General features: G+C 64.6%; 4 protein-coding genes across 5 annotated transcripts; 2 read left to right on the top strand and 2 right to left on the bottom strand.

The window, feature by feature from the left end:
- Positions 1–331: 331 nt before the first annotated feature.
- RNF115 (ring finger protein 115) lies at positions 332–7,874 on the bottom strand. Its single transcript, XM_082781157.1, has 9 exons — positions 7,645–7,874; positions 6,200–6,258; positions 5,739–5,790; positions 4,325–4,536; positions 4,090–4,161; positions 3,846–3,918; positions 2,856–2,949; positions 1,752–1,867; positions 332–1,639 (listed from the first exon to the last, which is right to left on the bottom strand). The coding sequence occupies exons 1-9, from the start codon at positions 7,729–7,731 to the stop codon at positions 1,508–1,510; spliced, it is 897 nt and encodes a 298-aa protein (XP_082637283.1). The 5' UTR covers positions 7,732–7,874; the 3' UTR covers positions 332–1,507.
- A 583-nt stretch (positions 7,875–8,457) lies between these two features.
- POLR3C (RNA polymerase III subunit C) lies at positions 8,458–12,671 on the top strand. The gene is made up of 14 exons (XM_082781166.1): positions 8,458–8,691; positions 9,035–9,290; positions 9,390–9,566; positions 9,709–9,797; positions 9,950–10,057; positions 10,165–10,257; positions 10,483–10,563; positions 10,870–10,921; positions 11,007–11,067; positions 11,152–11,302; positions 11,394–11,495; positions 12,091–12,140; positions 12,244–12,393; positions 12,492–12,671. The coding sequence occupies exons 1-14, from the start codon at positions 8,545–8,547 to the stop codon at positions 12,571–12,573; spliced, it is 1,599 nt and encodes a 532-aa protein (XP_082637292.1). The 5' UTR covers positions 8,458–8,544; the 3' UTR covers positions 12,574–12,671.
- Positions 12,672–12,917: 246 nt separating this feature from the next.
- Positions 12,918–14,875, top strand: NUDT17 (nudix hydrolase 17; the record flags this gene model as incomplete). The annotated part of the gene is made up of 8 exons (XM_082781030.1): positions 12,918–12,989; positions 13,449–13,571; positions 13,653–13,824; positions 13,965–13,990; positions 14,080–14,172; positions 14,269–14,367; positions 14,452–14,588; positions 14,674–14,875. The coding sequence occupies 8 exons, from the start codon at positions 12,918–12,920 to the stop codon at positions 14,873–14,875; spliced, it is 924 nt and encodes a 307-aa protein (XP_082637156.1).
- Positions 14,876–15,084: 209 nt separating this feature from the next.
- Positions 15,085–25,412, bottom strand: PIAS3 (protein inhibitor of activated STAT 3; the record flags this gene model as incomplete). Of its 2 annotated transcripts, XM_082780885.1 has the most annotated exons (15): positions 15,085–17,022; positions 17,119–17,156; positions 17,579–17,712; positions 17,937–18,108; positions 18,283–18,419; positions 18,813–18,973; positions 19,387–19,460; positions 19,825–19,930; positions 20,179–20,313; positions 20,640–20,730; positions 21,340–21,390; positions 21,749–21,833; positions 22,102–22,585; positions 24,003–24,062; positions 25,377–25,412. In XM_082780885.1, 13 exons carry the CDS (start codon positions 22,580–22,582, stop codon positions 16,756–16,758), a joined length of 1,932 nt encoding a protein of 643 aa, XP_082637011.1. In that variant the 3' UTR covers positions 15,085–16,755. The 2 variants fall into 2 exon arrangements, with proteins under 2 accessions (XP_082637011.1, XP_082637010.1); XM_082780884.1 differs by lacking the exon at positions 24,003–24,062 and having other exon boundaries at positions 25,377–25,400.
- Positions 25,413–26,812: the final 1,400 nt, after the last annotated feature.

Genomic DNA, 26,812 nt, shown 5'->3' on the forward strand with positions numbered 1-26,812 from the left:
TTTTCCCTTCTGTTTCCTCCCAAAAAGGAGCCTGCTGCAGAGCGGGGACGGCCTGGCCCTAAAAACACAAGGAGCAGGGGGAGAGGTGCAGGGGGCGGGGGGTCTCCTTCCCCTAAACCCCAATGCAAGGGGGGGACCCTGGGGGCACCAAGTCCCTGGCACAGAACACGGGGTTCCTGCTGCTCACCCTCAGCCCCCTCCAACCCCTGGGGACAGGGTGGGTGCCTCACCTAGGGTGCTGCTGCCACCCCAAAACCCATCTGCCCCCCAAAAAAACCCCTTTGTGAACACCCCAGGAGCTCACTTCCCTCCCCGTGACCCCTCCGCCCCCCCAACAACCCGCTCAGGCTTCTGCTCTTCTTTAGAAAGGCCTTTATTTGACTTCATAGCAAACAGAAACACTGGTTGGAATCGAGTGTACGTGGTACACCCTCACAGCAACGAAGGGGCGAGGGGGTCGGGGCGCGACCTCCCCTCTCCCCGCCAAGGCCCAGCGGGGAGGGAGCGGCGCCGCGCGGCTCAGAACGAGGAGCGGGGACGTGGATGAGATGTTACGGGAGTGGAAAAGAAAGAAAACCAAACCAAAAACCAAAAAAAAAAAAAAGTAAAAATGAAAGAGATTCTCTTAAAGTTACCGGACTAAAGGAGAATTAAGACCGGGTGTTAGACACCGAGGAGGCTGCCGTTAGAAGGGGCTGCAGCTGGGGCCGCCGTCCTGCAGGACACCGCGGATGTGGTCCCTACGATACGAGCCAGCTAAGGATCCTAAACGACTCACTTTTGGGGTGGGGAGGCAGGTTGGGACAGACCCGGGGCCACAGGCACCTGGAGAAGGGACAGAAAAAAAAAAAAAAAAGGAAAAAAGTCCACAACGAGCCCCAAAAATTCCTGCGTGTGCGTTCCTGTTCCCAGAACCGGGGGCTCGCGGGGGGTCCCGAGCGCGCTTCTGTCCACAGGCGCCGCGGTGAGCCCCGACCCGGAGCCCTCCACGCCTCCACCTCCATGGAGAACACCTGGAGCAACGCTTTAGAGGCTGAATTCGACAAAAGAGGGGAAAAAAAAAACCACCCACACACTTCGAGGGGTCCGGGAAGGGGCCAGAGGAGGAAAATCTTCTCGGTTCTCCGTCACCAAGACGCTCTCCCCACCTCCGCTGCCGCGCACGGGGGCTGTGCCGAGACCCCGGGGCCCAGGTAGGGTCCCCCCGAGAGCCAAAAACCTCCCTGCCCGGCCCGGCCCCTCCAGAGGCCGCGTTTCACAGGTATAAAATCAAGTCAAATCACTCAAAAGACTCTGGGTTGGGGACTAAAGAGGCGATTCCGATGGAGACGCGATTGGCTCGGAGATGCTAAAAGTTTCAGGAACAAGACAGCACTCGTCGACGCGATACCACGGGGTGGGTGCCCTCCCCTGCCCTATATTTCCTGCTACTCTGTTGGAATTATAATACAATGTACATCTGGAGTAAGAACGCTCCGGCCAGAGCCCCCCGAGGAAGCCCCCGAGGTCAGAAAGTCCATCGGTCGTGTAGTTGGCTTTCACTGCTGAAGCTGTTGCTCGCTGAGGCCTCGGGGTTCTGTGCTTGCCGGGTCGAGTCCTCGCCGTTTAAGCTCTTCCTGCACACCGGACACGTGTCGTGCTGCAAGAAAAACGTGGGAGGGGGGCTCAGGGAAACGGCTCTGGGGGGGCTGCTTCGCCCCGAGGTTCCCCCCGTCGGGCTCCGAAGAGCCGTGGGTGCTTGCAGCCCTTACCAGCTCTAACCAGGGCACGATGCAGTTGCTGTGGAAGAAGTGGTTGCAGGGTAACTGCCGCACCTGCTCGGCCACCGTGTAGTCCTCCTTACACACGGGACACTCCAAGCCCGTATCTGGAAGAGAGGCGCAGAGCGGGGTGGGCAGGGCGAGCGCAGCACGCGCCCCCCGGTACCCAAAGGATTCCTTTTTTTTTTTTTTTTTCCCCCAAAGGGACGAAGAAAACCTAATCGGGGGTATCCGAGCTGATAAAAACCTCCTCGTGCAGAAAGAGGCTTTGTGGGGGTGGTGGGGGACGCCTCCTGCACGTCCCCCCCTGCTCTGTGAGGACGCAGCGCGCTGTGGAGCGCTGTCAGGGGGGGAGAGATGGTGAAAATCTGACCTCCTCCCCCCATCCTGGGCCTGATGCTGCTGGGGTGATGCTCAAAAAAACGTCCCCACCGCAGGCAGGAGGGAGACAAAAGCTCCCAGGGCTCCTCGCCCGCCCGCCGGGCTGCCCGGATCGAGCTGTGTCAATTCCAGAGGGCAGGGCCGAGCGTGACAGCATGGAAATTGGGATGCTTCCTGGCTTCCCAGACGAGGAGGAGAGCCACGGGGTGTATAAAAAGAACCAGACAAAAATATCTGTCGGGGAAACAGCTTTTCTAATCAACCCGCGGAGCGGCTCGGTGGGAAAGGGATCCCGCGAGCGGCCGCCCGCAGGCAGGAGGGGGGAGAAAAATCCCTAATTGCAAAACCATAAACACTGCAAAAAGAAAAAAACAAAAAAAACAAAGAAAAAAGAAGCCCACGGGTCTGCGCCGCCAGCTCCGTTACAAAAAGCTGCGGGTCCTACATGATATTTCAGAAGGGATTTGGTGGGGGGACGCTCGGAGCCTCGTCAGCAGCCCCGCTTTGCAAGGGGGGAGCGCGACGCACCGAGCCCAGCCCTAACAGGACTGTCAGCAGCAAAAATTAAAGGTTTTAAAGAAAGGTGAAGCCACCCGGGGACACGAGATCGCTGCGAAGAGGCTGATCCTTCGCAGGAGGAAGGGAATTCGGGCAGCAAACCCCCCAGGCTGTGCCCGAGGCACACGCAGCAAGGCACCGGGAGCCTTCACCTACCGACTTGTTCCTGAGTTACTGTCACTGTGGGGAGGGAGGAGATCTTCTCTTTGTCGGCCGGGGGCGGCCCCGTGTTTTCCAACTGGCCCAAGAGCTGCAAAGACAACACCAAATGTAGCCGGGGGGGCGCCTGCTGCCTCCCCTAGCTCTTTATCGGGGTGCCAGGAGGGGCGAGGAGCCCCCCAAGGGCGGCGGGGAGCCCCGAGGAGCTGCTTTAGGCTGGCCCCGCCGCACCAAACCCCGCTCCCATTGGGGTTTTGCATCCCAAGGGGCTTAACCCCGCTCCCTGGGGGTTTCCATCCCCAGCGTGGAGTCTCTGGGGGCTTAACCCAAGCTGCAGAGCCTCTTCCCTCGTGCCTTCCAGCTCCCCGCCTGCCTCACGGGCGCTGCGTGCTGCTGAGACCCGGCTTCACCCCAGGATCAGCCCCAATGGGTTCATGCATGGCTCGGGGGAGCCCCATTGGCTTTCCAGGTCACCCTAAAACCTCCCGGGATGGGCAGGGGCGGCTGCTGTCGCCGCAGAGCCCGGGCGAGACGGGCGTGGGAGCCGGGGGCTGCTGCTGAACGGCAGCAGATGGCTCTGGCAGGCGCCTTCCGAGGCGTCAGCAGCCAAATTAGCTCCCAGGACGGCAGCCGCCCGCTCTGCCTTCCCCTCCCGCTGCCGCCGACGCCCCCGGGAGGATTTTGGGGATGGAGCTGGGCAGCCCCGGAGCCCTGGGGAACGGCAGCGTGCTGGGCTCCTTCCCCAAACCACAAGGGGAACGGCTCACGGGTGCGAAATGTTGGGTTTGGAGCAGGACCCGGGGCTGAGAGGGGGGTTTTATTCAACCTGCGAGCGCTGGTTGGCGAGGAGGAGAGCTAAACCGCGGCGTTTCCACCCAAAAGAGGTTCCAACCCTCCCCAAAAAGGCAAAACACCGAGCAAAATTAAAAAAAAAACAAAACACAAAACAAAACTTGGAGGCACGGCTCAAAGCTCTCGGGGTCTCACCTGGGTGACGATGGCGTCGAGGCCGCTCTGTCCCCACGCGTAGTCCCCGGGGTTGGAGTGCAGCATCCCGCTCCTGGGGGGGGGGGCAGAGTCAAGGGAACTGCTTCAACCCCCCCAAAAACCAACCCCCAGGTTTTGCAGACCTCACCCCAGCAGGTCAGCGGGGAGAAGGAAGCTCCCGGGTAACTGGTGCTTACTGGGAGCACTGGTTTTAAGCGGGGGTGAGGCCGTGCTCGCTACTCACCAGGAGAAGGGGTGCTGCGAGCCGGGGAGCGCCGAGTTGGCGAAAAACCCCGCGAAGATCTGCTGGATTATCCTGAGGGCAGCAAAAAAAAAGCCACAGGGTGAGCAACGAAACCCAGGGCGGCAGCAGAAAAAATCAGAAAAAAAGCCAAGAAACCCAAATTATCGAGTTCTGTTTCCCCGAGAGCGCCGTTTTTGGGGGCGCTGAGAGGTTTTTTGGTTTTCGGGGCACTCACCCCTCGATGGCCGGAGACCTGTCGGGGCGCGAGCTGCCCCGGGAGCGGTACCTCCGCGTCATGGGCAACCGGGGGGGGCGGCTGGGCCCCCAGAGGTCGGCGTGGGCTTGGTGGCCCCTCTCGTTGTCCCTGCTCTCTTGGTCCAGCGAGCCGCTGCTCAGGAAGGGTCGGAAATCGGGGAAGAACATCGTGTGGTCCAAGTGGTCCCAAAGCTGCGGGTGGGGAGGGGAAGGGAAAGGAAAGAAGGGGAAGGATTTAAATCCGGGAAGGATTAAAAAGGGTCGAGGTGCTTCATTAGGGCCCCGACTCGTTAGATGGGCCACCCCCCCGGGACGACCGACGCGGAGGCTCCTTCCTGCTCCGCCTGGAGCCCGGCAGGTTGTGGGGAGCCGGCCCCAAGGCGGTGCCAGGATGGGATTTTAGGGGGGATCGGGGTGTTTTGGGGGGAGATCGGGGTGTTTTTGGGGGGATCGGGGTGTTTTGGGGGGGATCGGGGGACTTTAGGGAGGGATTGGGGCGTTTTAGGGGGATTTGGGGTGTTTTAGGGGGGCATCAGGGGTTTTTAGGGAGGACTGGGGGACTTTAGGAGGGGGATTGGGGCATTTTAGGGGGTTTTGCAGGGGGTTGGGGAGTTTTAGGGGGGATTTAGGGACTTTGGGGGGGATTGTGGTGTTTTAGGGGGGCATTGGGGCGTTTTGGGGGGGGATTGGGGGACTTTAGGGAGGGATTGGGGTATTTTAGGGGGGGATTTGGGATGTTTTAGGGGGACATCAGGGGTTTTTAGGGGGCTTTGGGGGGGGTTTAGGGGGGATTTGGGGACTTTAGGGAGCGGATTGGGGCACTTTAAGGAGGGATCGGGGCATTTTAGGGGAATTTGGGGGAGGATTGGGGGATTTGAGGGGCAGAACCCACGCCCCGTTCCTCTGCTCTGACGCCGGGGCAGGGAGCGGCATCCGGGGGAGCGGCTCCCTCGGCTTTAATTAATTAATTAAACACCACGCAGCCTGACGCCAGGGCTGCTCCTTCCCGACACCCTCAGAGCAGGTTGAATTTTCCTCCCCCGACCACCCGAAGCTCCCTTCGCACCTCCCCGCCGTCGCCTGCCCCCGTTTGAAGGGGAAAAGCCGCGTTTGGGGCTTTTTTTTTCCCACCATCACCCCGCAGAGCAGCCTTGCTGCCCCCCCCTGCAGCTCCGTGAGGAATTTCATTCATTTTTCACCCCCAAAAACCAAGGAAATTTAGGCAGAGCCTCATTTAGGGGCATCCCGGAGCTCGCTGCAAGCTCGGAGGAGCCACGGTTTTACCCCGGGTGATTTTGGAAGCCTCAACCCCGCTCCGAGGAGGAAGAGGAGGAGGAGGAAGAGCAGAAAACCCCAAATCCCGGGCTGTTTTTAGGGCAGGAGGCAGCACTCACCTCTGCGAACTGCGTGGACGGGCTGTCGTCAACGCCGCTGCCGTCCAGGAAACTGGAGGGGAAGAGGAGGTGAGAGCAGGGCCCCCCCCGCGAGGATGAGGAGGAGGAAGATGACAACGTTTGGGATCCCCAAACGTAGCCCAGGGGGGGCTCGGTGGCTGCGGGGGGGATTTTCTCTCTGCCTTGACCCAGGCTGCGAGATTTGGGAGGGCAAAACCCCCGAGCAGGGACCCGACGGAGGAAATAAACCCATTTTGGGAAGAGAAACGAGCTTAAATCCCCCAAAATCACGGGATTTTTGGTAAAACCCCACAGCTCCGAGCCCCCACAGCGTTTTCCTTCCCCTTTTTCAGCCCCGACCCCGCTCCCACCCCGCCGGGGGACGGCCCCAAAGCCCTCGGCACGGCACCGACCCCCCCCAGGGCCAGCACTGGGAACACTGGGAGCACTGGGAGCCTTACCTGGAATCATCCGTCACCTCCTCGATGAAGCCGGACTCGCACCTCGGGCACGTGTACTCCTGGGGGGGGGGAGGAAAATGTGCTGTGAACCCTCAAATTTTGAGGGTTTTCACCCCAAAAATTATTTTTATTTTATTTATTTATTTTTTTGTGACCCAAACCCCCCCCCAGGAGCTCAGGGGAGGGCTGAAGGAGGAGCCAACCCCCCCCCAAAGGGCTCTGGGGGGAGTTATTGGGGGATTTGTCCCCAATTCTCTGCTGGGGGAGGGTCCCAGGACCCAGTTTCCACCCCAAAAAGCACCCCAAAAAGCACGTTTTGGCTGCAAGGACACCCCCAGCCCCCCCTCCCCTCCCCACAGAGGCTGGGGGGGGTGGATGAAGGCTTCTCCTCCTCCTCCTCCTCCATCCCCCCAGCCCTGCCCTGCCTGGGCACCGACAAATCCCTGTCCCCCCCCCCCCAAAAAAAAAACCACCCCCCCAGCCCCAAAAGCCCAAGGTCAGACCCCGAAATCCCCCAAGATTGGGGTCACGGCAACCTGGGGGGGGCCAGGCTGGGCTGGGGGGCGAGGGGGGCACCCTGCGGGGTCCTGGGGGGGTGAAACCCCCCCCAAGGGGTCAGTAAGGTCAGAGGGGTCCCCCCCCCGTGGGGTCAGGGTGCGGGGCTGGCATTTTTTCATTATTTTTATTTTTTTTTCAGGTTTTTGCCTGTTTTTTTTTTTTGGGGGGGTGGCACCTCGCCCCCACGACCCTCAACGAGGGGCATCTCCCCCCGCCCCCACCCCTCCTGAACCCTGAACAGCCCCCCCAAAGGATTTGGGGGCGGGGTGTGGGTCACCAGGCCCCAAAAACCCCGAGGGACCCCCGTGACCCCCCCCGAAACCCCCCCAACCACCCAAAACCCCCCCCAGAAGCTGGGGAGGGGGGCACCGCATCCCTTCGGGGGGGGGTCCCCGTCCTTTTGGGGGGGGTCCTCACCCCTTTCCCTTTGGGGGGAGTCCCCCTATCCCTTTATGGGGGGGGAGGTCCAAATCCTTTTGGGGGGGGTGCTCACCCCTATGGGGGGGTCCCCATATCCCTTTGGGGGGGGGCTCCCCATCCCTCTGGAGGGGTCCAAATCTTTTTTTGGGGGGGGTCCTCACCCCTTTGGGGGTCTCCCCATCCCTCTGGGGGGGGATTCTCCCCCCTTGGGGGGGGTCCCCGTCCTCTTGGGGGGGCCCTCACCCCTTTGGGGGTCTCCCCATCCTTTTTGTGGTCTCCCCATCCCTTTTGGGGCCTCCCCATCCCCTCAGCCCTCAGGGGGGTCCCTCAGCGTCTCCCCCTCCCCCTCAGGCCTCCAAGTTTTGGGGCGGGGGGCGCCGGGCCCTACCCGCAGCCCCCCCCCCCCAATGCTGATAACCGACTGATAACGCCTCGGGGGGGGGTCCCGGGGGCGGGGGGGGGCTCACCGGCAGCTTGGGGCTGACCTCCCCCTTGCAGCTGTGGCAGAAGAAGCGGTGCTGGGACACGGCGGCCGCCGCCGAGGCCTCCGCCATCTTGTCACCCCCCTCCTGCCGTCAGTCCTCCGGCAGGACGAGCGAGATGAGGCTAGAGCGCCCCGCCGGGCCGCCTGCCGCTCTAGCCGCCCCGCTTCCGGTTCAGCTCGGCTGCTCCGCGGTCCTCCAGAGGTAGGCGAGGAGGGAGAGGGGGGGGCGGAAGTGGTAGGCGGAAGGGCGGAAGCGGAGGGAGGAAGTGGAGGAAGTGAGGGCGGAAGCGGGAGGTGGGGAGGGCGGAAGTGGTGGTTGCTATGGGGAGGGTTGGGGCCTAGGCGTGGGGCCTGGGTGAGAGCGGGCCTCGGGGGGGGGGGGGACGGGGATGGGGGCACCTCGGGGGGGGGATATGGGGACAGGGGCAGGGGGACCCCGGGGTGGGGGGCACGGGGATGGGGACATGGGGACGGGGGCACCCCAGGGTGGGGGACATGGGGGTGGGGACACAGGGATGGGGGCACCCTGGGGTGGGGGACACGGGGATGGGGGCACCCTGGGGTGAGGGACACGGGGAGGGGGCCATGGGGATGGGGGGACCCCAGGGGAGGGACACGGGGATGGGGGGTACAAGGGTGGGGATATGGGGACAGGGGCACCCCAGGGTGGGGGACATGGGGGCATGGGGGCATGGCCCCCCCGGTGGCACCGGCTGCTTCCCCTAACGCTTTGTTTTTGTAGGGTCGCCTCCATTTGGGACCGGCCTTTCCGGGGCTCTACAGGCAGCAGCACGACCCCACCGGACTCTGCGTCCCCATCCAGGCCCGTGGAGACCCCGCAGACCCCGCCGGCCCCCCGCGTCCCCACAGAGACGCTGCGGGGATGACGCAGGCCGAGATCAAGCTGTGCTCCCTGCTGCTGCGGGAGCATTTCGGCGAGATCGTGGAGCGGGTGGGCACGCTGCTCGTCAGGGCGGGCGCGCAGCCCCTGCGGATGCTGGTGGGCGACACGGGGCTGTCGCTGGAGCAGGTAGGGCCCGGCCCTGGGGACACCCCGGATCCGCTCGGGGACGCCCCTGATCCGCTCGGGGGCTGGCACGGAGCTGGGAACCCCTCGGAAAGGGCAAAATGGGGATTTTCCAGGCATAAAAACGCCGAGTGGGATTTTTTAAAGGGCGGAGATGGTTCGTAACTGGCCATAAGACGGCCCGAGAAGGAGCAGAGCGGGGTTTAAATGCAGGGGGTGCCCGTCGGAGGGGCAGGGGATGCCAAATCCCCAATTTTTGGTGGCTGCCCGTGGAGGAAACGCGCCGCGACCGCCCCGAGGGGGCCGTTTGGGGCCCCCCCTGAATAACCAAACCCCCCGTTGGCAGGTGAAGAAGGCCCTGTGCGTCCTCCTGCAGCACAACCTGGCCACCTTCCAGCTGCCCAAGCGCGGCGGGGTGGAGTACGAGGCGCGGGCCGAGCGGGTGCTGAGGATCCTGCGCTACCCCCGCTACATCTACGCCGCCAAGACCCTGTACGGCGACACGGGCGAGCTGCTGGTGGAGGAGCTGCTCCTCAACGGCAAGATGACGATGAGCGCGGCCGTGAGGAAGGTCGCCGACCGGCTCACCGAAACCATGGAAGGTGAAAAAAAAAAACAGAATTCTGCAGGAATCGGGGCATTTCCTGGAGTCTGGGGGGGGGGTGCTGGGCCTGACGCTGCCCCCCCCCCCCTCCCCGCAGACGGCCGGACCATGGATTACGCCGACGTCTCGAGCACCTTCGTGCGCCTGGCGGACACCCACTTGGTGCAGAGGTGCCCGCTGCTGCCCGAAACCCCCCAGGGCCCCCCCGGCCCCGCTCCCACCTTGGTGCTGGACGAGAAGGAGATGTACACCGTGCCCCGGCTCAACCTCACCGGTGAGGGGCACCCCGGGGTGCTGGGGAAGCTCAGCGCCGCCAGCTCCCGACATTTTTATTGTTTTATTGTATTGTAACAATTTTTATTTATTTTTTTTTCTAAAATTAACCCCCCCTTTGTCTTTTTTTTGTTCTCTGGCAGGGCGGGGGAAGCGCAGGCGGTCGTGCGAGGAGGAGGAGGAGGGCGAGCCCAGGGCCAAGAAGCAGAAGGCGGACGGGGAAGGCTCCGAGGTAGCGGAGGAAGGGGCTGGAGCCCCCAAGCTGAGCATCAACCTGGGGCTGCTGCTTCATCCAGCGTCACCTCAGCTCGGGGACACTCGGGGACAGCTCCCAGCCCCAAAACTGTCCTGCGGACCCCCCCCCGGCTGGCTTTGTCCCCGCAGCCCCCGCCCGAGGACGACGGCATCTACTGGCAGGTGAACCTGGAGCGCTTCCACCAGCACTTCCGCGACCAGGCCATCGTCAGCGCCGTGGCCAACCGCATGGATCAGGTGCGGGGAAGCTTCTAGAAGCCTCCAGGAGGGGCCTAGAGGGCGTTGGGGGGGGCTCCGTGAGGCCGGGCCCCCCCCCTCACCTGTGTTTTGTGCCCCCCACGCAGACCAGCAGCGAGATCGTGCGGACGATGCTGCGCATGAGCGAGGTCACCACCGCCTCGGGCGCGCCCTACACGCAGCCCCTCTCCTCCAACGAGGTCCGTGACCCCCCCTTTAGAGCCCCCCCCGCCCTCCTCACCATTTTGTTGTGATTTTCCTGGTTTTTTTTTTGGCTGTTTTCTCATTTCACCGTTTTGTTGTGATTTTCCTGTGTTTTGTTTTGTTTTTTTTTTTTTTTTGGCTGTTTTTGCGTTTCACCTTTTTGTTGTGATTTTCCTTCGTTTTTTTTTTGTCTCTTTTCATTTTTTTTCCTTTTCTCGCAGATTTTCCGGTCCCTTCCAGCCGGGTACAACATCTCCAAGCAGGTTTTGGACCAGTACCTCACCCTGCTGGCTGACGACCCGGTGAGGGACGCCCCCCCCCGTGCCCTTTGCTGCCCCCACTCCGTGTCCTCACCTCATCACACACCGCGGGGTGGGGGCTGAGGGAAAAAACCCTTTTTCAGCCATTTCTTAAAGCATACAAAAGCGAAACTCATCACATTAAAAAATTCACATAACGTTCTGCAGCTCTTAAGATCAAAGAGGGTTTTTTTGGGGGGAAAAACCTCCGTTCTGCCTGAAGTGGCTTTAATAATCGTGATTTTACACCAGAGGTGTTTTAATACCTCGGGACCCGCTGAACTTTTACTTTTTTTCCCTCTTTTCTAGCTCGAGTTCGTGGGCAAATCGGGGGACAGCGGCGGGGGCATGTACACCGTCAGTATCCTTTTTTTTTTTGGGGGGGGGAGCAGCTCCAGTGGGGTTCTGGGCATTCAACCAGGCCCCTTGACACGGCTCCCACCCAGATCTCCACAAGGCTCTTGCCTCTCTGGCCACGGCCACTCTAGAATCCATCGTAGAGGAGAGGTAAAAACACCACTTTTTGGGACTTTTCACCCCGTTTCTCACCCCGCTGAGTTTTTTTCCCCCCCTTTTATCCTTCCCCTTCAGGTTCGGGTCGCGCTGCGCCCGGATTTTCCGCCTCCTCCTGCGCAAGAAGCACCTGGAGCAGAAGCAGGTGGAGGATTTCGCCATGATCCCCGCCAAGGAGGCCAAGGAGATGCTCTACAGGATGCTCTCCGAGAACTTCGTGGCCCTGCAGGTGAGGAGGGGGCCGGGGGGGGGCCAGCTCCGTGCCCGGGGACGCCGCGTCCGAGCTGCCCACCCCCCGTGTCCCCCCCCTTCCTCGCCAGGAGATCCCCAAGACCCCCGACCACGCGCCCTCCCGCACCTTCTACCTCTACACCGTGAACGTCCCGGCCTCCGTGCGCATGCTGCTGCACCGCTGCTACAAGGTGGGACCCCCCCGGCCCTCCCCCAGCCCCCCCCAAGCCCCCCGACCCCCTCCCCAAGCAGGGGGGGGCAACGGCCTGGAGGCTTTTAGCCCCCCCCCAGCACCTCGAGCAGCTCCTCCACCGTCTTCTGCCTTCTCCCCTGTCCCCTTTCTCTTCCTCATCCCATTCTGTTTCTCCCCCTTTGCCCTTCCCCTTTGCCCCCTGCCCTTCCCCATCCCCCCTCCCCTGTCCCCTTCCCCCCTGCCCTTCCCCTTTCCCCGTCCCTGTCCCCTCTGCCCTTCCTCTTTCACCTGCCCTTCCCCTTTCCCCCTCCCTGTCCCCTCTGCCCTTCCCCTCTCCCCCATCCCCTTTTCCCCCTCCCCCATCCCCTTTCCCCTTTTTTTTCCCCTTCCCCTTTGCCCTTCCCCTTTTCCCCTGCCCTTCCCCTTTCCCTCTGTCCTTCCCCTTTCCCCCTCCCCATCCCCTCTGCCTTTCCCCTTTCCCTTTACCCTCCCCCTTTCCCCTCTGCCCTTCCCCTCTCCCCTTTTCCCTTCCCCTTTGCCCTCCCCCTCTCCCCATCCCCCTTCCCCTCTGCCCTTCCCCTTTCCCCCCCCAGAGCGTGGCCAACCTGATGGAGCGGCGCCAGTTCGAGACCAAAGAGAACAAGTGAGCGGGGCCACGGGGGGAGCACAGAACCTTGTTGTGGGGGGGGGGCAGGGGGCAACACGCGGATCCATGCCCCCCCCGGGGTACTTTTTGCCCCCCCCAGGAGGCTGCTGGAGAAGTCGCAGCGGGTGGAGGCCATCCTGGCCTCCATGCAGGCCACGGGCGCGGAGGCGGCGCAGCTGCAGGAGATCGAGGAGATGATCACGGCCCCCGAGCGCCAGCAGCTGGAGAACCTCAAGCGCAACGTCAACAAGTCAGAGACCCCCGGGGGGGGGGGGGGGCACGGGGGGTGTCAGGGGCCCCCCCAGCCCTTTTTCCACCCCCCTAACCGCCCCCTTTTCCCCCCCCCAGGCTGGACGCCAGCGAGAACCAGGTGGACGAGACCATCTTCGTGCTGGAGTCCTTCATCCACAGCACCGTCAGGAAGCCCTGAGCGCCCTCCCCCTTTTATATGTATCCCCCCCCCTTTTTATATGTGTCCCCCCCCCATTTTTATATGCCCCCCCACCCCAAAAATGACAATAAAGTGACCCCCCCACCCCCCAGAGCTGCTGCCTGCTGGGTTCAGGGACCCCCCAGTGCCACCGCAACACCCTGGGGGGGGGGGACTTGGGGACAGCTCCCCCCTGCCCCAATTGTCCCCCCCTTTTGTGTCCCCCCCCCCCATTTTTGTGCCCCCCCCGGGTTGCTCTAGCTCCGCCCACCTTCTGAGGCCACGCCCACCCACGGGTTAAGCCCCGCCCACTGAGTTTTGTTCCGGGGGGGGGCGCAGGGGCCATGGCGGGGTTGGGGCGCGTCCTGGTGCACGTGCGGCGCGGTGGGGAGGGGGGGGCGGCGCGATTCGGGCAGGTACCGGGGGGGGGGGAGCAAAGTGGGGGGGGGATTTGGGGGTGTCGGGGGGGGGAGGAGCAAAGGGGGGGGGGGCGAGGCCGGATTGGGAGGGGTGGGGGGGGTGCAGCAAAGTGGGGGGGGGACACAAGGGTTGGGAGGCGTGGGGGGGGCACAGCTTGGGGGGGGCGTGTAATGGGGGGGGGGGCACCCAGCTGGGGGTGGGTTGGGCATGTAGCTGGGGGGGGGGGCACCCAGTTTGAGGGGGGGGCAGCGGGGGGGGTGTCACCTACTTGTGGGGGGGGCGCTGCAAGGCGAGGGGTGCGCAGGAGGCAGCGGTGACCCCCCCAAACCCCCCAAAACCCCCCAAGACCCCCCCCAAAACCCCCTCCAGCCCCCCCCAACCCCTTCCCCGACCCCCCCAGCCCCCCCCTCATTGCAGGGTCTCCCCCCCCCACGTGCCCCCCCCCTTTTTTTTAGAGCGTCACCGGCTCCTTCTGCGCCCCGCACGAGGACGTGGCGGCGGTGAGCTGCGGGCTGCAGCGCGGCCGCTTCCTCCTGGCCGACGCCGCCTTCCCCGGCTCCACCGAAACCATCCTGGGGGTGCGTGAAAGCCTTGGGGGGGGGGGACACAAACCCATTGGGTGTCCCCTGACCCCCCCCTTTGACCCTTGACCCTCCCAGAGACCCCCGTTTTGCCCCGCCAAGCTCCTGGAGCCGCGGGCGGCCGCCGAGCCGCGAGGCCGCGGGGTGGAGGCGGCGGTGGCCGTGCTGCTGCAGGCGGCCACCGGCCCCGTGCTCCTCACCCGCCGCCCCCACGGCCTCCGCGTCTTCCCCAACGTCTGGGTGCCTCCCGGTGAGCCTCCTTGTTGAGGGGGGGGGTGGGCACAAAGGTGTGGACCCCCCCCCGCCACCCCAAATCCGCCCCGCGCACACCCGAATTCGCCGTTCCCCGGGTGCCTCCAAGCCGCTCTTCCTCCTCTTCCTCCTCTTCAGGTGGGCACGTGGAGCCCGATGAGGAGGTGAGGACGGCGCGGGGGGCTCCTGGGGGGGCTCCTGGGGGGGTTTTGTGGGTTCATGACCCCCCCATGTCCCCCGTCCCCCCCCCCAGCTGCTGGCCGTGGGGCTGCGCGAGCTGCAGGAGGAGACGGGGCTGCGCCTGGCCACCGGCACCTTCACCTGGAGGCTGCTCGGCCTCTGGGAGGTAACAGCCCCCCCCCCTTCACTCCCCTGCTTCCCCAACCTCTCCACCGTGCCCCCCCCAACCCACTGCCTCCCCCCCAAAAAACCATTTTTGCAGTCCGTGTACCCCCCCATGCTGAGCCGGGGGCCCCCGCGCCGCCACCACATCGTCGCCTACCTGCTGCTGCGCTCCCAGGAGCCCCACCAGGAGCTGGAGGTCAGCCCCCTTTTAATCCCTTTTTTTTATTTTTTTCCCTTTTTTTTTTTCCTTTACCCCCCCGACCCCCGCTTTGGGTTTCAGGCCAGGATTTGCCCCAGCGAGGCCGAGGTGAGCGCCTACGCCTGGCTGGAGCCCCACGTCCTGGAGGCCATCGCGGCCACCGAGGATGGCGCGGAGAGGCCGGGACGCGTCCCCAGCACCCTGCCGGCCTCCGTCAGGTGAGGCTGGGGGACAAAGGAGCCACTGGGGGGGGGACACGGGGGACAAAAACAGCTCCGTGCCCATCGTGTGTGTCCCCCCCAGCATCACCGAGGTGAGCGGGGGCTTGCCCCGCGCCGCGCAGCTCCCCACGGCCACGCTGCTGAACGTGGCCCCGGCCGAGGGGGAGGACGTGGAGCGCGTCAGCACCGGCACCAAATTTGCCCTTCGGCTCTGGTTGGAGGCCCGGGGGGGGGAAAACGGGGGCCAAACGGGCCCTGAGGAAGCGTCGGGGGGCTGGGAATAAAGGGATTGTACCCGGGGGGGGGCTGCGTCCTGCTGCTAAGGGCTGGGGGTTTGGGGATCCTGGGGTGGGGAGGGCAACACAACGGGGGTGACCTGGGGGGGCACAGGGGAGAGGGGACATGACTTGGGGCAGGGGGAGCAGCCTCCTGGGGGTCCCCGATGAGCAGAGGAGCCTGCAGCAAGCAGGGCTGGATCCACCCCCACCCTCGCCCCCCCCCTCACTTGGAGAGGGACCCTCGGGGTAGCACCTGGGTGGCTCTGGCTGCACCCAAATCCCCCCAAAAAGGGGGTTTTAAGGGCCAGGTACCCCAGCCCCTGCGTTACACAGCCAATATTTGGCTACCCCCCCCACCCCAGCACGACGCAAGGAAGGTGCCCCCCCCCCAGGCTGGGTGCTGGGGTTCGTTGCTTTTATTGCCTTGGCTTAGTCCCCGCGGGTGCGATACAAGAAAGAAGAAACTGCCCGAGCAGAACGCCGTGCGCCGCTCCTGCCGACGGGGGCCCAGCCTTCAAACTCAGCGAGGAGCAGTTAAAAAGGTGCTAAAATAATAAAAATTAAAAAAAAAAAATTGCTACTCCTGCCACTTTGTCCCCACGCCAGCCTGGCCTCGTCCCCGCACCTCTCGGTACTGAAATGGGGAAGGAGCTGGGGGGGGGGCTGAGGAAGCCCCCGTTGGGCCAGGACACGCAGGAGGCAGCAGGGCCGTGGCTGGGAGGGTTACGAACTAAATAGGATTAAATACATAAATAATTTGTGCAATGGGCGCCGTGCCCCCTCCCCAACCCCCTTTCCTTCAGTCCAGGCGCGCCGGGAGGGGGGAAGTCTTTGGGAGTTTCCTATGTACAAAAGCTGCAACTGAAAAATCGAGAAATCCTCTGCTCTCCGTACGGGTCTGCGCCGGGAATGGGTAAAAGGAGGAAAAAGGAAAACAAAATCTGCAGGTTTGAAAAATGACAGCAGACACTGCTGAGCCCGGCGGCAGCAGCACGGTCGGGGCGCTGCGCTGCTGCCCTCCTGCCCGGGGGGCTCCCCGACCCCCCCCAAAAAATCTGCAGAGCACAAATCTGGGGCTGGAAACGCAGCCGGGGGGCACGGCCGGTCCCAAGGGGAGCGCAGCCTCCTCCAGCACGGCCCCCCCAGGGTCTGCTCCCTGCCCTCGTCGCCTTTTTTCCTTAAAACCGAGGAATTTCCAGCCGGGGCTGGGGCTGGAGAGCTGCGGGGTGGTGACAAACCCACAGAGAAACATCTGCTGGGGGCGATGCGGGTGAAAGCCCTGCCCCAGGACCAGCCCAAGCCCCTCGTGCGCCCCTGGTCCTGCGAGCAGAGCCCAGTTCTGGACAGGGTGCAGCCCCCCTGCCCTGCCCGTGCCCCCCCAGGGGCACAACTCGGCCTTGCCGTCCCCGTCCCAGCCCCATTCCTTCATCCAACCCTCGCTGGCTCGGCCCCACGGCCACCACAGCTCAGCGCTGAGGTTTTTTTCTCCCTCTTTTTTTCCTCCTCCTTCTCCCCCCCCCCCGGCAGGAGCTCGCTTTGCTCCCAGGACCGGGGTGGGAGGCACAGCCGGGGCAGGGCAGGACTCACTGGGGCGAGCTGTCCCCCCAGTAGACCCACAAAGCAGAACCCTACAGGATCCAAACGGCCCTAAAAACCCCTCCTTAAAGGCCGGGGGGGGCGGCTAACCTTCGGGCAGGGCTGCTCCCTACCCCGCAGCCCAGCGTCTTAAGGAGTGCACGCAGCCACCCCCGCGGCCCCGGGCACGCTGGCAGCCCCCGGCACGAGAGCCTTGGGGGCACCGGGGAGGAACCGCAGCGAGGTGGGGTCCGTGCCAGCCCCCAAAGCAGCTCCTGGAAGCCTGTCCTCGCCTCTCCCAGGACCCTGGCTCAGTCCAGGGAGATGATGTCCGGCCGGCAGCCCGGCAGCGTGGTGCTGCTGCTCACGGTGCCCCCGTGGCCCTCGCGCAGCGCCCCGGCGGAGACGATGCTGCTGATGCGGCCGGCGGCCGGGCTGACGGCACCGCCGTGCGGCGTCCCCATCACGGGGCCCAAGGGGTTGACGTTGAGGAAGTGGCCGGAGGCGCCCCGGTACTGGAAGAAGTGGCTGAGAGCGTCCTGCTCGTCCAGGGAGGTGATGACGGAGGGGCTGTAGTGCTGCCGAGGGAGGGGGGAAAAAGTTAGGAGGGAGAAGAAGGCAAGGGGGGAAAAGAAAATAAAAAAAAGGGAAAAGGAACCAAAAAAAAAACTGACCTGATTTTCACTTTGAAGGAAGGAAAACAAATCCAGACCTAGAGGAATAAAAAAGGGGGAAATAAATCTCCTGGTGGTGAACAAAACTCTGGCACGAGGGGAAGATGAATGGTGCCAAAAACGGGACGGCAGCAGATGGGTTCGGGCTGCTCCCAGCACCAGGAACCAGCACCAGCTCTGCTCCTCCAACCCCGATATCTGGCAAATTGGCAACCTGGTGAACTGGAACGGCCACCAGGACGGCCGTGGGGCCACATGGACGGCCGTGGGGACTCCAGGATTGCTGTGTGGCCACCAGGTTTGCCGTGGGGCCACCAGGACAGCCATGGGGCCACCAGGTTTGCCGTGTGGCCATCAGGACAGCCATGGGGCCACCAGGACAGCCGTGTGGCCACCTGGTTTGCCGTGTGGCCACCAGAACCCTCGTGCACGTGCAGGAGCAGCCCGTGGGCCCCGTTACCTTGCAGCTCCGCCGGCGCCGGGTAGGACGCGCGGTACTCGTGGCCGGGGAGGCCAGGCAGGTAGTCGCTGCCGAGCGCGGCCGCGGGGGGGCTGCGGAGCACGGAGGACGGCCGGGGGTCGACGCCGAGCACCCTGCGAGAGAACGAGGGGGTGAGGAGCCCCCCCAGAAGGAGGCCGAGGGCTCCCCGGGGCGCTTTGCCCAGGGAAATAAAAACCCGGCCTCGACGGTGCCTCCAGGACGACCCCTGGGGGGGGCACGGGAGGGATGAGCAGGGCTCAGGGCTGCAGGGGGGGGTCCCGGTGGGGTAAAGGGGTCCCAGTGGGGCAGGGTTGGGGGTCTGCGGGTGCTGCCTCACCCCTTGGGGCCGGGTGCTGCCGGCAGAGCCCCCCCGGAGGCCGGGCGCTGCTTCTTGGCGGGCGGCTCCTCCTCGTCGGACGAGCTGTCCAGGGTGAGGTCGATCACCTCCACCTTCCTCCTGCCTTCGGGGGGGTTTTTGCCCTCGGGGCTCACCGTGTACACGGAGGCGGCTGCGGAGGCAAAGGGCTGAGGCTCAGAAGGGGAGGTCAGAGGCATTTTTGCCTCCAGGGCCAGCTCCCTGCTGCATTTTTGGCACCCCAGGGAGGAGCTGAGGTCCCCAAAGGCTCCCTGAAACCGCGGCTTTGGCAAAAATGAGGTGTCCAAGACGGGCTCGGCGGCCGTACCCTCGATCCCGCTGAAGGCAGCCGGCTGGCACAGCTCCTGGCTCTCCTTCCTGGGCCTCATGGGGCACCAGGAGCCGTCCTCCATGAACTGGATCTCGTCGCAGTCCGTGCAGGAGTTGAGGATTTCCATGAACAACCTGTGACGGGGTGTGGGGGGGGAGGAAAAAAAGAGGGTGAGCTGGGGAGGGCAGAAAGCAGCAGGACCAAGGCGTAAATACGGGGACACGCGGGGCTGGGACGCCCCCCGAGCTGGTGGTCGAAGAGGTGAGACAAATAACGACTGCTCCAAAACCCAGCCCACGGCCCGGGCCCTGCTCCAGCAGCTCCCCCCCCCCCCTTGGTGTGGAGGCCAAGATTTGGACAAAAGCTCCTTGTTCTTCGGGGAAACCTCTCCAGGTTGGCCCCGGAGCAGTGCGGGGGGGGTGGCAATCGGGATTTTCGGTCGCTCGGGGCTGCAGCCCACGCACGTGAGCAGCTGGGGGGGGGGGAGCAGGAGCTGTGACCCACCCCCCCCAACCCCTTTGGCTCACCCGTCGATGATCAGGTTGTCGTAGGGGGCCTTCTTGTCGCACACGGGGCAGGTCCAGGTGGGTTTCTTCTCGTTCATCTGCAGGTACAGCGCCGCGTCGAAGCACTGCAGGTGGGTGCAGGTGGTGGCCCGGCAGGGCACCACCAGCCTCATCTTGCCCAGCTGGGGTGGGGGGCAGAAGGGGAAAAAATCAGTGAGGAAGGAAAATCCCCCCCCCTCATGGCCCCAAGGGTCCTGGCCCCTCTCCTGTCCCCTGCATGGCTGAGAGGTTGAATTAAACATCAAGGGAGAGCTAACACGCAGGGGAAATGAGGCTTTCCGGGGGGGTTTTGGCCATTTCCCCCCCCCCCAGCTCACTTCTCCCTCCAATAAAGGCAGGAGCCAAGGTGAACGACAAGGTTTGGGCAGCAGGCGGTGTGGTTAGCCTGGCGGTTTGGGCCGAGTCTGGCAATTTTAGGGCACGGAGGGACAGCTCTGCTGCCATGGGGGGGCTCAGGGCTGCCTTTCCCGCTGGAGGGGGGGCCGCAGCAGCACAAATCGTGGTCTGATAGAGGGGGGGGGACACCGGGACGTACCGGGCACATGAGGGAGACGCGCAGGCTGGTGGTGGCGATCTCGCTGTCGGGGTCGGCCGTCAGCTTCTCCTTGACTGAAAGGAGAGGGGGGGGAAAAAAAAAAAAAAAAAAAAGAGCTCTGCTGTCAGCACCTGCCTCCTTTTACACACAAATACACAGGATTTTAACTCAAACCGTGACCCTCGTTAGGCAAAATTGCAGGGTTAACAGCTGGTAACGCCCGCGGCACGGAGACGGGACCTGCCCCATGGGATTCTGTGCGCCCCCCGGCACCGCTCCCATGCTCCTCATGGGGAGGCAAACGTGTACCAGGAGCCCCCCAACGGGCACCAGGAGCCCCCCCTGCCCTGCCCCACGGGCACCAGGAGCCCCCCCTGCTCTGCCCCACAAGCACCAGGACCCCAACCCTTCCCCAGGGCCCCCCCCCAGGGCACTTACTGAGGGCTCGCGAGTGGTCGGGGTTGCGGATGCCCTTGGCGCGCAGCTTCTGCAGCAGGGTCACCGAGGTCAGCTGCTTCACCAGGTACACCGACAGCGAGTAGTGCTGCAGGAGAGGTGCCACGGCTCAGCTGGACACGTAGGACCCCCCCCCGGAGCCGGCTGTCCCCCTAAATATAGCCCCACGTCCCCCCCTCCCCAGCGCCAGCACCCCACGGGGAACGTCCACGGCGTGCAGGCAGCGCTGGTGCCGCCTGGCAGGGTGGGGGGTGGTGTTTGTCGTTATTTCATTTTAATTTAGTCATTTTGGGGTTCATTTCCTCGCCCTGCCCTCCCCGGGGGCTGCTCACCCACCCGGCCGAACTCCGCGGACCAGTTGACCACGATGGTGTTGGGGACGGTGGCCGAGAGCCGCGCCAGGGGCGTGATGTTGACGGGGCGGCTCGGGCGCTTGGGCTCGGCGCCGTTCTTCGTGGGCGGGAGGTAACCCTGCGGGGAGGGAAAGGATTCCTACAGCGAGGGAAAAAGCCCCTCCCGGGGGAGTGTGGGGGGGGTCAGACCCCGTAGGAGAACCCCCAGCCCCGTGTCCCCACGGTACGTCGCGCCCCTGGATGCTTCGCACCGCATCCCAGAGCATCTTGACCCCAAATTTGACCCCAAATCCTCCCCGGGACCCCCGAGCTCGGGTCCCTGAGTGCTGCCACGACCCCAGTATCAAACCCCAACAGCCCCCAACGCCCCCCCCCGGGCATCACAGCGAGGGACGGGCAGGATTCAGCCCGCGGGACGCCAACAGGAGACGGGGATTTACTCACGGGCAGGGGGCAGAGCTTGCCGTTGACCTTGACGAACAAATTGGGAGGGAAATAATCCTCCTGGGGACAGCTGGTCTCGCACAGGCAGAACCTGCAGGGCAGGGGGGAGAAAGAGAGGGGAATTTTGGGGAGGGGGAGGCATTTTGGGGAGGCGTTTTGGGGAGGGGGAGCGGAGCTCTGCCAGGGGGTGAGCGTCGGGTGCGAGCCTCCCCAGCCCCGCTCATTTTTTCCCCTTTTCCCTGTTTTATTTCCCTGCCTGCTCTCCTCGCATCTTTAAGAGCAGTTTCTGGGCTGGGGAGTGAAAAAAGTTCACGTTTTCAGCTTTTTTTGGGCCTCTCGTTCTGCGTTTTGCAACAGGTCAAAAAAAACGGAGAGGGGAGCGGAGGGGGCCGTGCACAAGGGCGCAAAGCTCGGAGCAAAACCCAGCCCGGCTGCACCCAAATTACACAAAAATGACCACGGGCAGGGGCACGGGACAGCAGGAGGGACGAGGACGGGTGCCCTCGGCCTCGTGGGGCTCAGCACCCCCGGATTTGGGGCTCAGCACCCCCGGATTTGGGGCTCAGCACCCCCGGATTTGGGGCTCCCCAGGTTTGGTGCGCGCCGTGCCGAGCGCCCCAGGCCCCGCAGTGCAAACACCAGCTCGGGGAGCGAGCTGAAGGCACTCGTTAGGGGGACGCGGGGTTAATTAGGGCCTTACCTTAATTGCACCTGCACCGTGTAATCACATTTGGCACCCGGCAGGAGGTCTCTGCAAGGAGGAAGGCGCTCAGCCCGCCAGGGAGCCACAGCCCCAGGAGCCCAGCACCCCACCGCTGCCAGGCAGTGACCCCAGGACCATTTTTTTTCACCCCCCCAAGACCATTTTTCACCCCCCAGGACCATTTTTTTTTTACCCCAGCGACCATTTTTCACCCCATTTTCCCATTAATCCCCCCCCACAGCCTGTCGGAGCCAGCACCGTGCCTCCCATCGGCCCCACACCCACCCCAATCCCCCGGTGCCAGAGCCGAGAGGTGGGCACAGCGCGGGACCTGCACCCCCAGGGACCCCCTCCAGATTCCCCTGCCCCCCCAGGGACCCTCCCAGATTCCCCTGCCCCCCCTCACCGTGAGGACAGGATCTGCTGGACCTGCTGCGGGGTGAGCGCGAAGGTGAAGTGCGCCTCCTCGAAGCGCTGGCTGCTTGTGGACGCTGCGGGGAGGGAGGGGGGAAAAAAATGATGGCACTCGGCACCACAACCCCCCCCCGGGGGACAGTACGCCTCATTTTGGGCCAACATCATCCAAATTCTGCCCGTTCAGCCCCAGCACCCTGCTCTACCTCTGATAAACCCCCCCCGGGGGGGCATCAGGAGGTCACAAACCCCCTCGCAGCCACCCTGCACCACCGCCAAAGGGCTCGGGGTGGGTTGGGGGGGGTAAAACATTCCCAAAACCTCTCCCCCCCCCCCGGCACCTACCGAGCGTGGTGGGCTTGATCAGCTCGTCGTAGACGTCGTAGAAGGGCAGCCTCCTCATGGTGACGTCGGGGTGCACGGGGTGGGCCGGGGGGGCCAGGTGCTGAGCGTCCCCCTCGCGTTTGGGTCCCAGGGGGGGCAGCGGGGGCAGCAGGGCCGGCGGCAGCGGCGCCGCGGCGGCGGCACCGCCGCGCTCGTAGGGCAGGGGGCAAGCGGCGGCGGCGGCGGCGTTGGGAGGCAAAGCGGGGGCCGCGGGGAGCTGCCCGGGGGGGATTTGAAGGCCGGGGAGGTCGGAGGGGGCCAGGGCTTTCCTGGGGAAGCGGCGGCGATACAGCTCCTTGATCTTCATCTGCACGGCCGGGCTGCAGCCGGAGCGCAGCAGCTGCAGCGCCTTGGCCAGCAGCTCGTGCTTCCTCCCGCTCTTGTTCCTCCCGGCGAAGCCCAGGAGGACTTGGAGCTCCGACACCCTAAAGCTCAGAACCATGTGCTGCAAAAAGACCCAAAAACGGGGGGGCCCCCGTCACCGCCGTGCCCGGCCCCGAGTCGTGGCCAGACCGGCTGGGAGGCAGCAGAGGTGGAAATAGGATTTTTTTGGGGTGCCGAGCGCCACGGCCCCGTACCCCGAGGTCGTTTGGGTTGGCCCCCTCCTCAAATTGTTGCTTTTAGGGCCAATTCCGCGCTCAGAGCTCGAGGTTTTGTCCCCCTCCAGCCCCGGCACAGCCTCGGAGGCCACCACGGGCCGGTGGATGGAGGCTGAGCCCGGTGGCACCGCACCGCCGGCACCCACCGCGCCGGCAGGACGCACGCCCAGACCCCACTAATGCCCACGGGGGGGGCTCAGCTCCTGCTGCCCGCGGGGCTCCGGCGACCCCCCGAGGTGTGCGGGGTCCCTGGGGGCACCCAGAGCCGGGGGGGTCGCCTCGGCCCCGATACGAGACGTGTGGGATGGGGACCGGGGGCTGCTGTGGGGCCGATTCAGGAACCGACCCGAGCAGAGCCCAAAGAGCTCCGAGGTCCCCCTGTGGGTTCCACGGCTCCCGGACCCGCGTCGGGGTCGTTAGAGCACGGGGTCGTTACGGCACTAATTACTTCCAGCCCGCCAGGAGGGGTTCAGGACGGCCACACGGAGAGATCGTGGCGCCCCCCGAATGATGGTGGGGAAAAAAAAGCAGGATTTGGGGCCGCCGGAGGCACCCCACGGATGCAGGGCGCGCCGTGCGCCCCCAAAACGGAGCAGCCGAGGAAGAGGGACACCGAGGTCCCACGGGACCGGCCTGCCACCAGCGGGGGACCGCAGCAGGACACCGGTGGCACTGGGTGGCCTCGGAAGAAAGGCGGGGGTCCGAGCCAAGACGCAGGCTTTTTAAGGAGAAACGAGCCGATTTTCGGCTGGCTCGGCTCGCTCGCAAAACGAGACCCAGATGGGGAACGGCTCGAAGCAGAGCTGGGCCAGGAGGGGGCTCTACGGGGTGGCCGAGGAGCCGAGACGCGGAGTGAGAGCCCCAAAAACACCCAGGAAGGGAGGAAAAACGCAAAAACGGTGCCCGGCCCCACTTCTGGGGGCATCAAAGGGCAAAAGGGGCTGCCCCCAGCCGGCCAGCCCCGTCCCCAAAATGTAGGGATGCTGGCATTTTGGCTGGGGGGGGGGGTGTGCCCACTGCTGACCCCACAAAGCCCCGCGGGGTTTTAGGGAAAGGGAGGAAAACCGAGCCACGGAACGGCCCCAAAATTCGGGCAGGGCGCCGAGCGAAAAGACTGCGCCCCCGCTCCTGCTGCCAAAACAGGACCCTACAGCCCCGACCCCGCAGCACGGCCTGCGGGAAAACGGCTCAAAAGCCGGCGAGGACCAAAAAAAAAAATGTAATTAAAAAAATTTAAAAAAAATCAGCTTTGGAATTAGTTACCGGGGGCAATTTTTCCTATTCCACGGCCGGGTGGGCGGGGGCGGTTACACGCGCTGAGTCCTAAAAACGAGAAGAAGAAAGTGGCGGGGGCTGGAACCCGGCCGGTGCCGGCGCTGCGGGGTCCCGCGCCGTGCCCGTGGCACCGCTGCTCCTGCTGGCCCCATAGAAATAAATCCCCCCCCCGAAATGGGGTCGAGGGGGGGGGGTGTTGGGGGGCTCAGCACCGCCACCTCCTCGCTCCTCGCCGCCGCCGCCGCGTGCCCGAGCCCCCCAGGGTGCCCCCGCGGAGGGGCTGCGAGGATCCCGCTGCTCCGGGACAGGACCCCCAGCCCCGTCCCCAGCTCCCCCCCACAACCCTAAAAAAAAACCCTAAGCTGCCCCACGCCTGCTGGCGCTGTCTCGCTCCCCCCCGCACCCCCCCGAGCCCCCCAGCCCCACAGATCCCCCTCGGTACCCTACAGTCACCATCCCCTCGCTGACGGCCCCATAGCCCCCTCTGCTGCCCCACAGCCCCTGCCAGAGCCCCCCACAACCCCACAGCTCCTCTCTGCCTGTCCCCGTCCCTTCAACCCCACACAGCCCCTGGCTGCCTGACCCCATACCCTTAGCCCCACACGTCCCTACAGCCCCACAAGTCCCCCCACAGCCTGACCCTACTCCCTCACTGCCTGACCCTAACCCCACAGCCCCTCGCTGCCTGTTCCCAGCCCCATGGACCCCACAGCCCCACACGTCCTGACCCCATACCCCCAGCCCCACAACCCCACAGCCCCTCGCTGCCTGTCCCCAGCCCCACACGTCCCTACAGCCCCACATGGCCCCACACTGCCTGACCCTATTCCCTCACTGCCTGACCCCATACTCCCAACCCCACAGCCCCTCTCTGCCTGACCCCAACCCCACACGTCCCTACAGCCCCACACAGCCCCTCGCTGCCTGCCCCCAGCCCCACAGACCCCTCGGCCCCACACATCCCCCCCCCTGCCTGACCCTATTCCCTCACTGCCTGACCCCATACCCCAGCCCCACAACCCCTCGCTGCCTGTCCCCAGCCCCACACGTCCCCCCACTCCCTGACCTTACCCCCCCAGCCCCACACACCCCCTCACTACCCATCCCCAGCCCCACACCCCCCCACAACCCCCCACATCCCCCTGCCTGACCCCATAACCCCCACCCCAACCCCTCTCCACCCGTCCCCGTCCCTCCACCCTCACCCCCCCCTCACTGCCTAACCCCGCACCCCCAGCCCTATAACCCCCCAACCCCATAACCCCCCAACCCCTCTCTGCTCGCCCCCAGCCCCTCGGCCCCACACGCCCCCCCTGGGCCTGACCCCAGCCCCATATCCCCGCGTCCCCCCCCCCCCCGCACCTTCAGCTCCGCCGCCTCCGCCATCTTGGGACATGGCGGCCGCGGCCGGGCCCAGGGAGCGGGGGCAAATTCCGAGCCCGGCCGCGGCCGCAACGGGGCGGGGGGGGGGGAAAAATAGGGTTGGGGGGGGGAATAATGGGGTTTGGGGGGGGTAAATGGGGTTGGGGGGGGGTAATGGGGTTGGGGTTCTGTGGGGGGGTGCTGTGGGGTGGGGGGTGCTGTGGGGTGGGGTTTTGGGGGGGGTTCTAAACGGGGGTTTCTAAGGGGGGGGCGCTTTTGGGGGGTGTTTTGTGGGGGGTTTCTGTAGGGAGGGGTTCTGTGGGGTGGGGTTGCTATGGGGGTGGGCTGCTATGGGGCCGGGATTTTATAGGGTGGGGCTTCTATGGGGTCGGGTTTCAAGGGGGGGGCTTCTATTGGGGTGGGCTTCTATGGGGGAGGGCTTTTATGGGGCCGGGTTTCTAGGGGGGGGCTTCTGTGGGGCCAGGTTTCTTGGGGGGGGGGGGACTTCTATGGGGGTGGGCTCCTATGGGGCCAGGATCCTATGGGGCCGGGATTCTATAGGGTAGGCTTCTATTGGGGTGGGCTTCTATTGGGGCGGGTTTCTATGGGGCCAGGTTTCTACGGGGCTGGGTTTCTAGGGGGGGGGCTTCTATGGGGTGGGCTTCTGTAGGCTGGGCTCCTACGGGGCCAGGTCTCGGGGGGGGGCTTCTATGGGGACAGGTTTCTATGGGGTGGGCTTCTGTGGGGGGGGGCTTCTATGGGGACCAGGTTTCTATGAGGACCGGGCCTCTGTAGGGGCCAGGCTTCTGTGGGGCCGGGTTTTGTAGGGCCGGGACACTGTGGGGCCAGGTTTCTGTGGGGCCGGGACACCGTGGACCTGACCTCTGTGGGGCCAGGACTATGGGGCCGTGCAGTGTGACCGGTGTTTGTAGGACCATCCTCTGTGGGGCCGCAGCAGCTGCCCCGACCCCTCTGCCGCTGTCAGACCCCACAGGGTTCCCCCCCCCGTATGTCCCCGTCCCCCCCAAAAGGACGAGGCTCTGTGGGGTCGTGCTGTGGGGCCGCCAGCTCCGTTTTAATGCCGGGCCGCGTCCTGGCCCCGCTCCTCCGCCCGCAGGATGCGCAGCAGCCGCCCATGCACCGCCTCGTCCATGAAGCCCTGCGGGAGGGCCAAAAACCCCTAAAACCTCCCCAAAACCCCCTTCCCTTTTTTTTTTTTTTTTTTTTTTTTTTTTTTTTTTTTTTTTCCACCTGCCCCAATTCCGCAGGAATTCCACCCAAAACCTGAGCACGTGGGCTCCTACCTGGGCGGCGTTGAGCAGGTGGCTGCGGTACACGGCCACCACGTCCCGGTGGGCTTTCTGCTGCACCTGGGGGGCACGGGGACGGGGTGGGCACGGGGACGGGCTGGTTGGGGTCCCCATGGGGTCCCTTTG

This window comes from Aythya marila, assembly GCF_965140915.1.
Source record: "Aythya marila genome assembly, chromosome: 29".
NCBI classification, from domain to species: Eukaryota; Metazoa; Chordata; class Aves; order Anseriformes; family Anatidae; genus Aythya; species Aythya marila.

Coding starts and splice junctions, on each gene's coding strand:
- RNF115 (XM_082781157.1), bottom strand. CDS start 7,731: ATGGCGGAGGCCTCGGCGGCGGCCGCCGTGTCCCAGCACCGCTTCTTC. Junction 3,919..4,089: donor TCGCAGCACCCCTTCTCCTG/GTGAGTAGCGAG, acceptor CCCCCCCCCCAG/GAGCGGGATGCTGCACTCCA. Junction 1,868..2,855: donor AGTAACTCAGGAACAAGTCG/GTAGGTGAAGGC, acceptor CCTCTCTTCCAG/ATACGGGCTTGGAGTGTCCC.
- POLR3C (XM_082781166.1), top strand. CDS start 8,545: ATGACGCAGGCCGAGATCAAGCTGTGCTCCCTGCTGCTGCGGGAGCAT. Junction 10,922..11,006: donor CGGGGGCATGTACACCGTCA/GTATCCTTTTTT, acceptor GCTCCCACCCAG/ATCTCCACAAGGCTCTTGCC. Junction 11,068..11,151: donor GAATCCATCGTAGAGGAGAG/GTAAAAACACCA, acceptor CTTCCCCTTCAG/GTTCGGGTCGCGCTGCGCCC.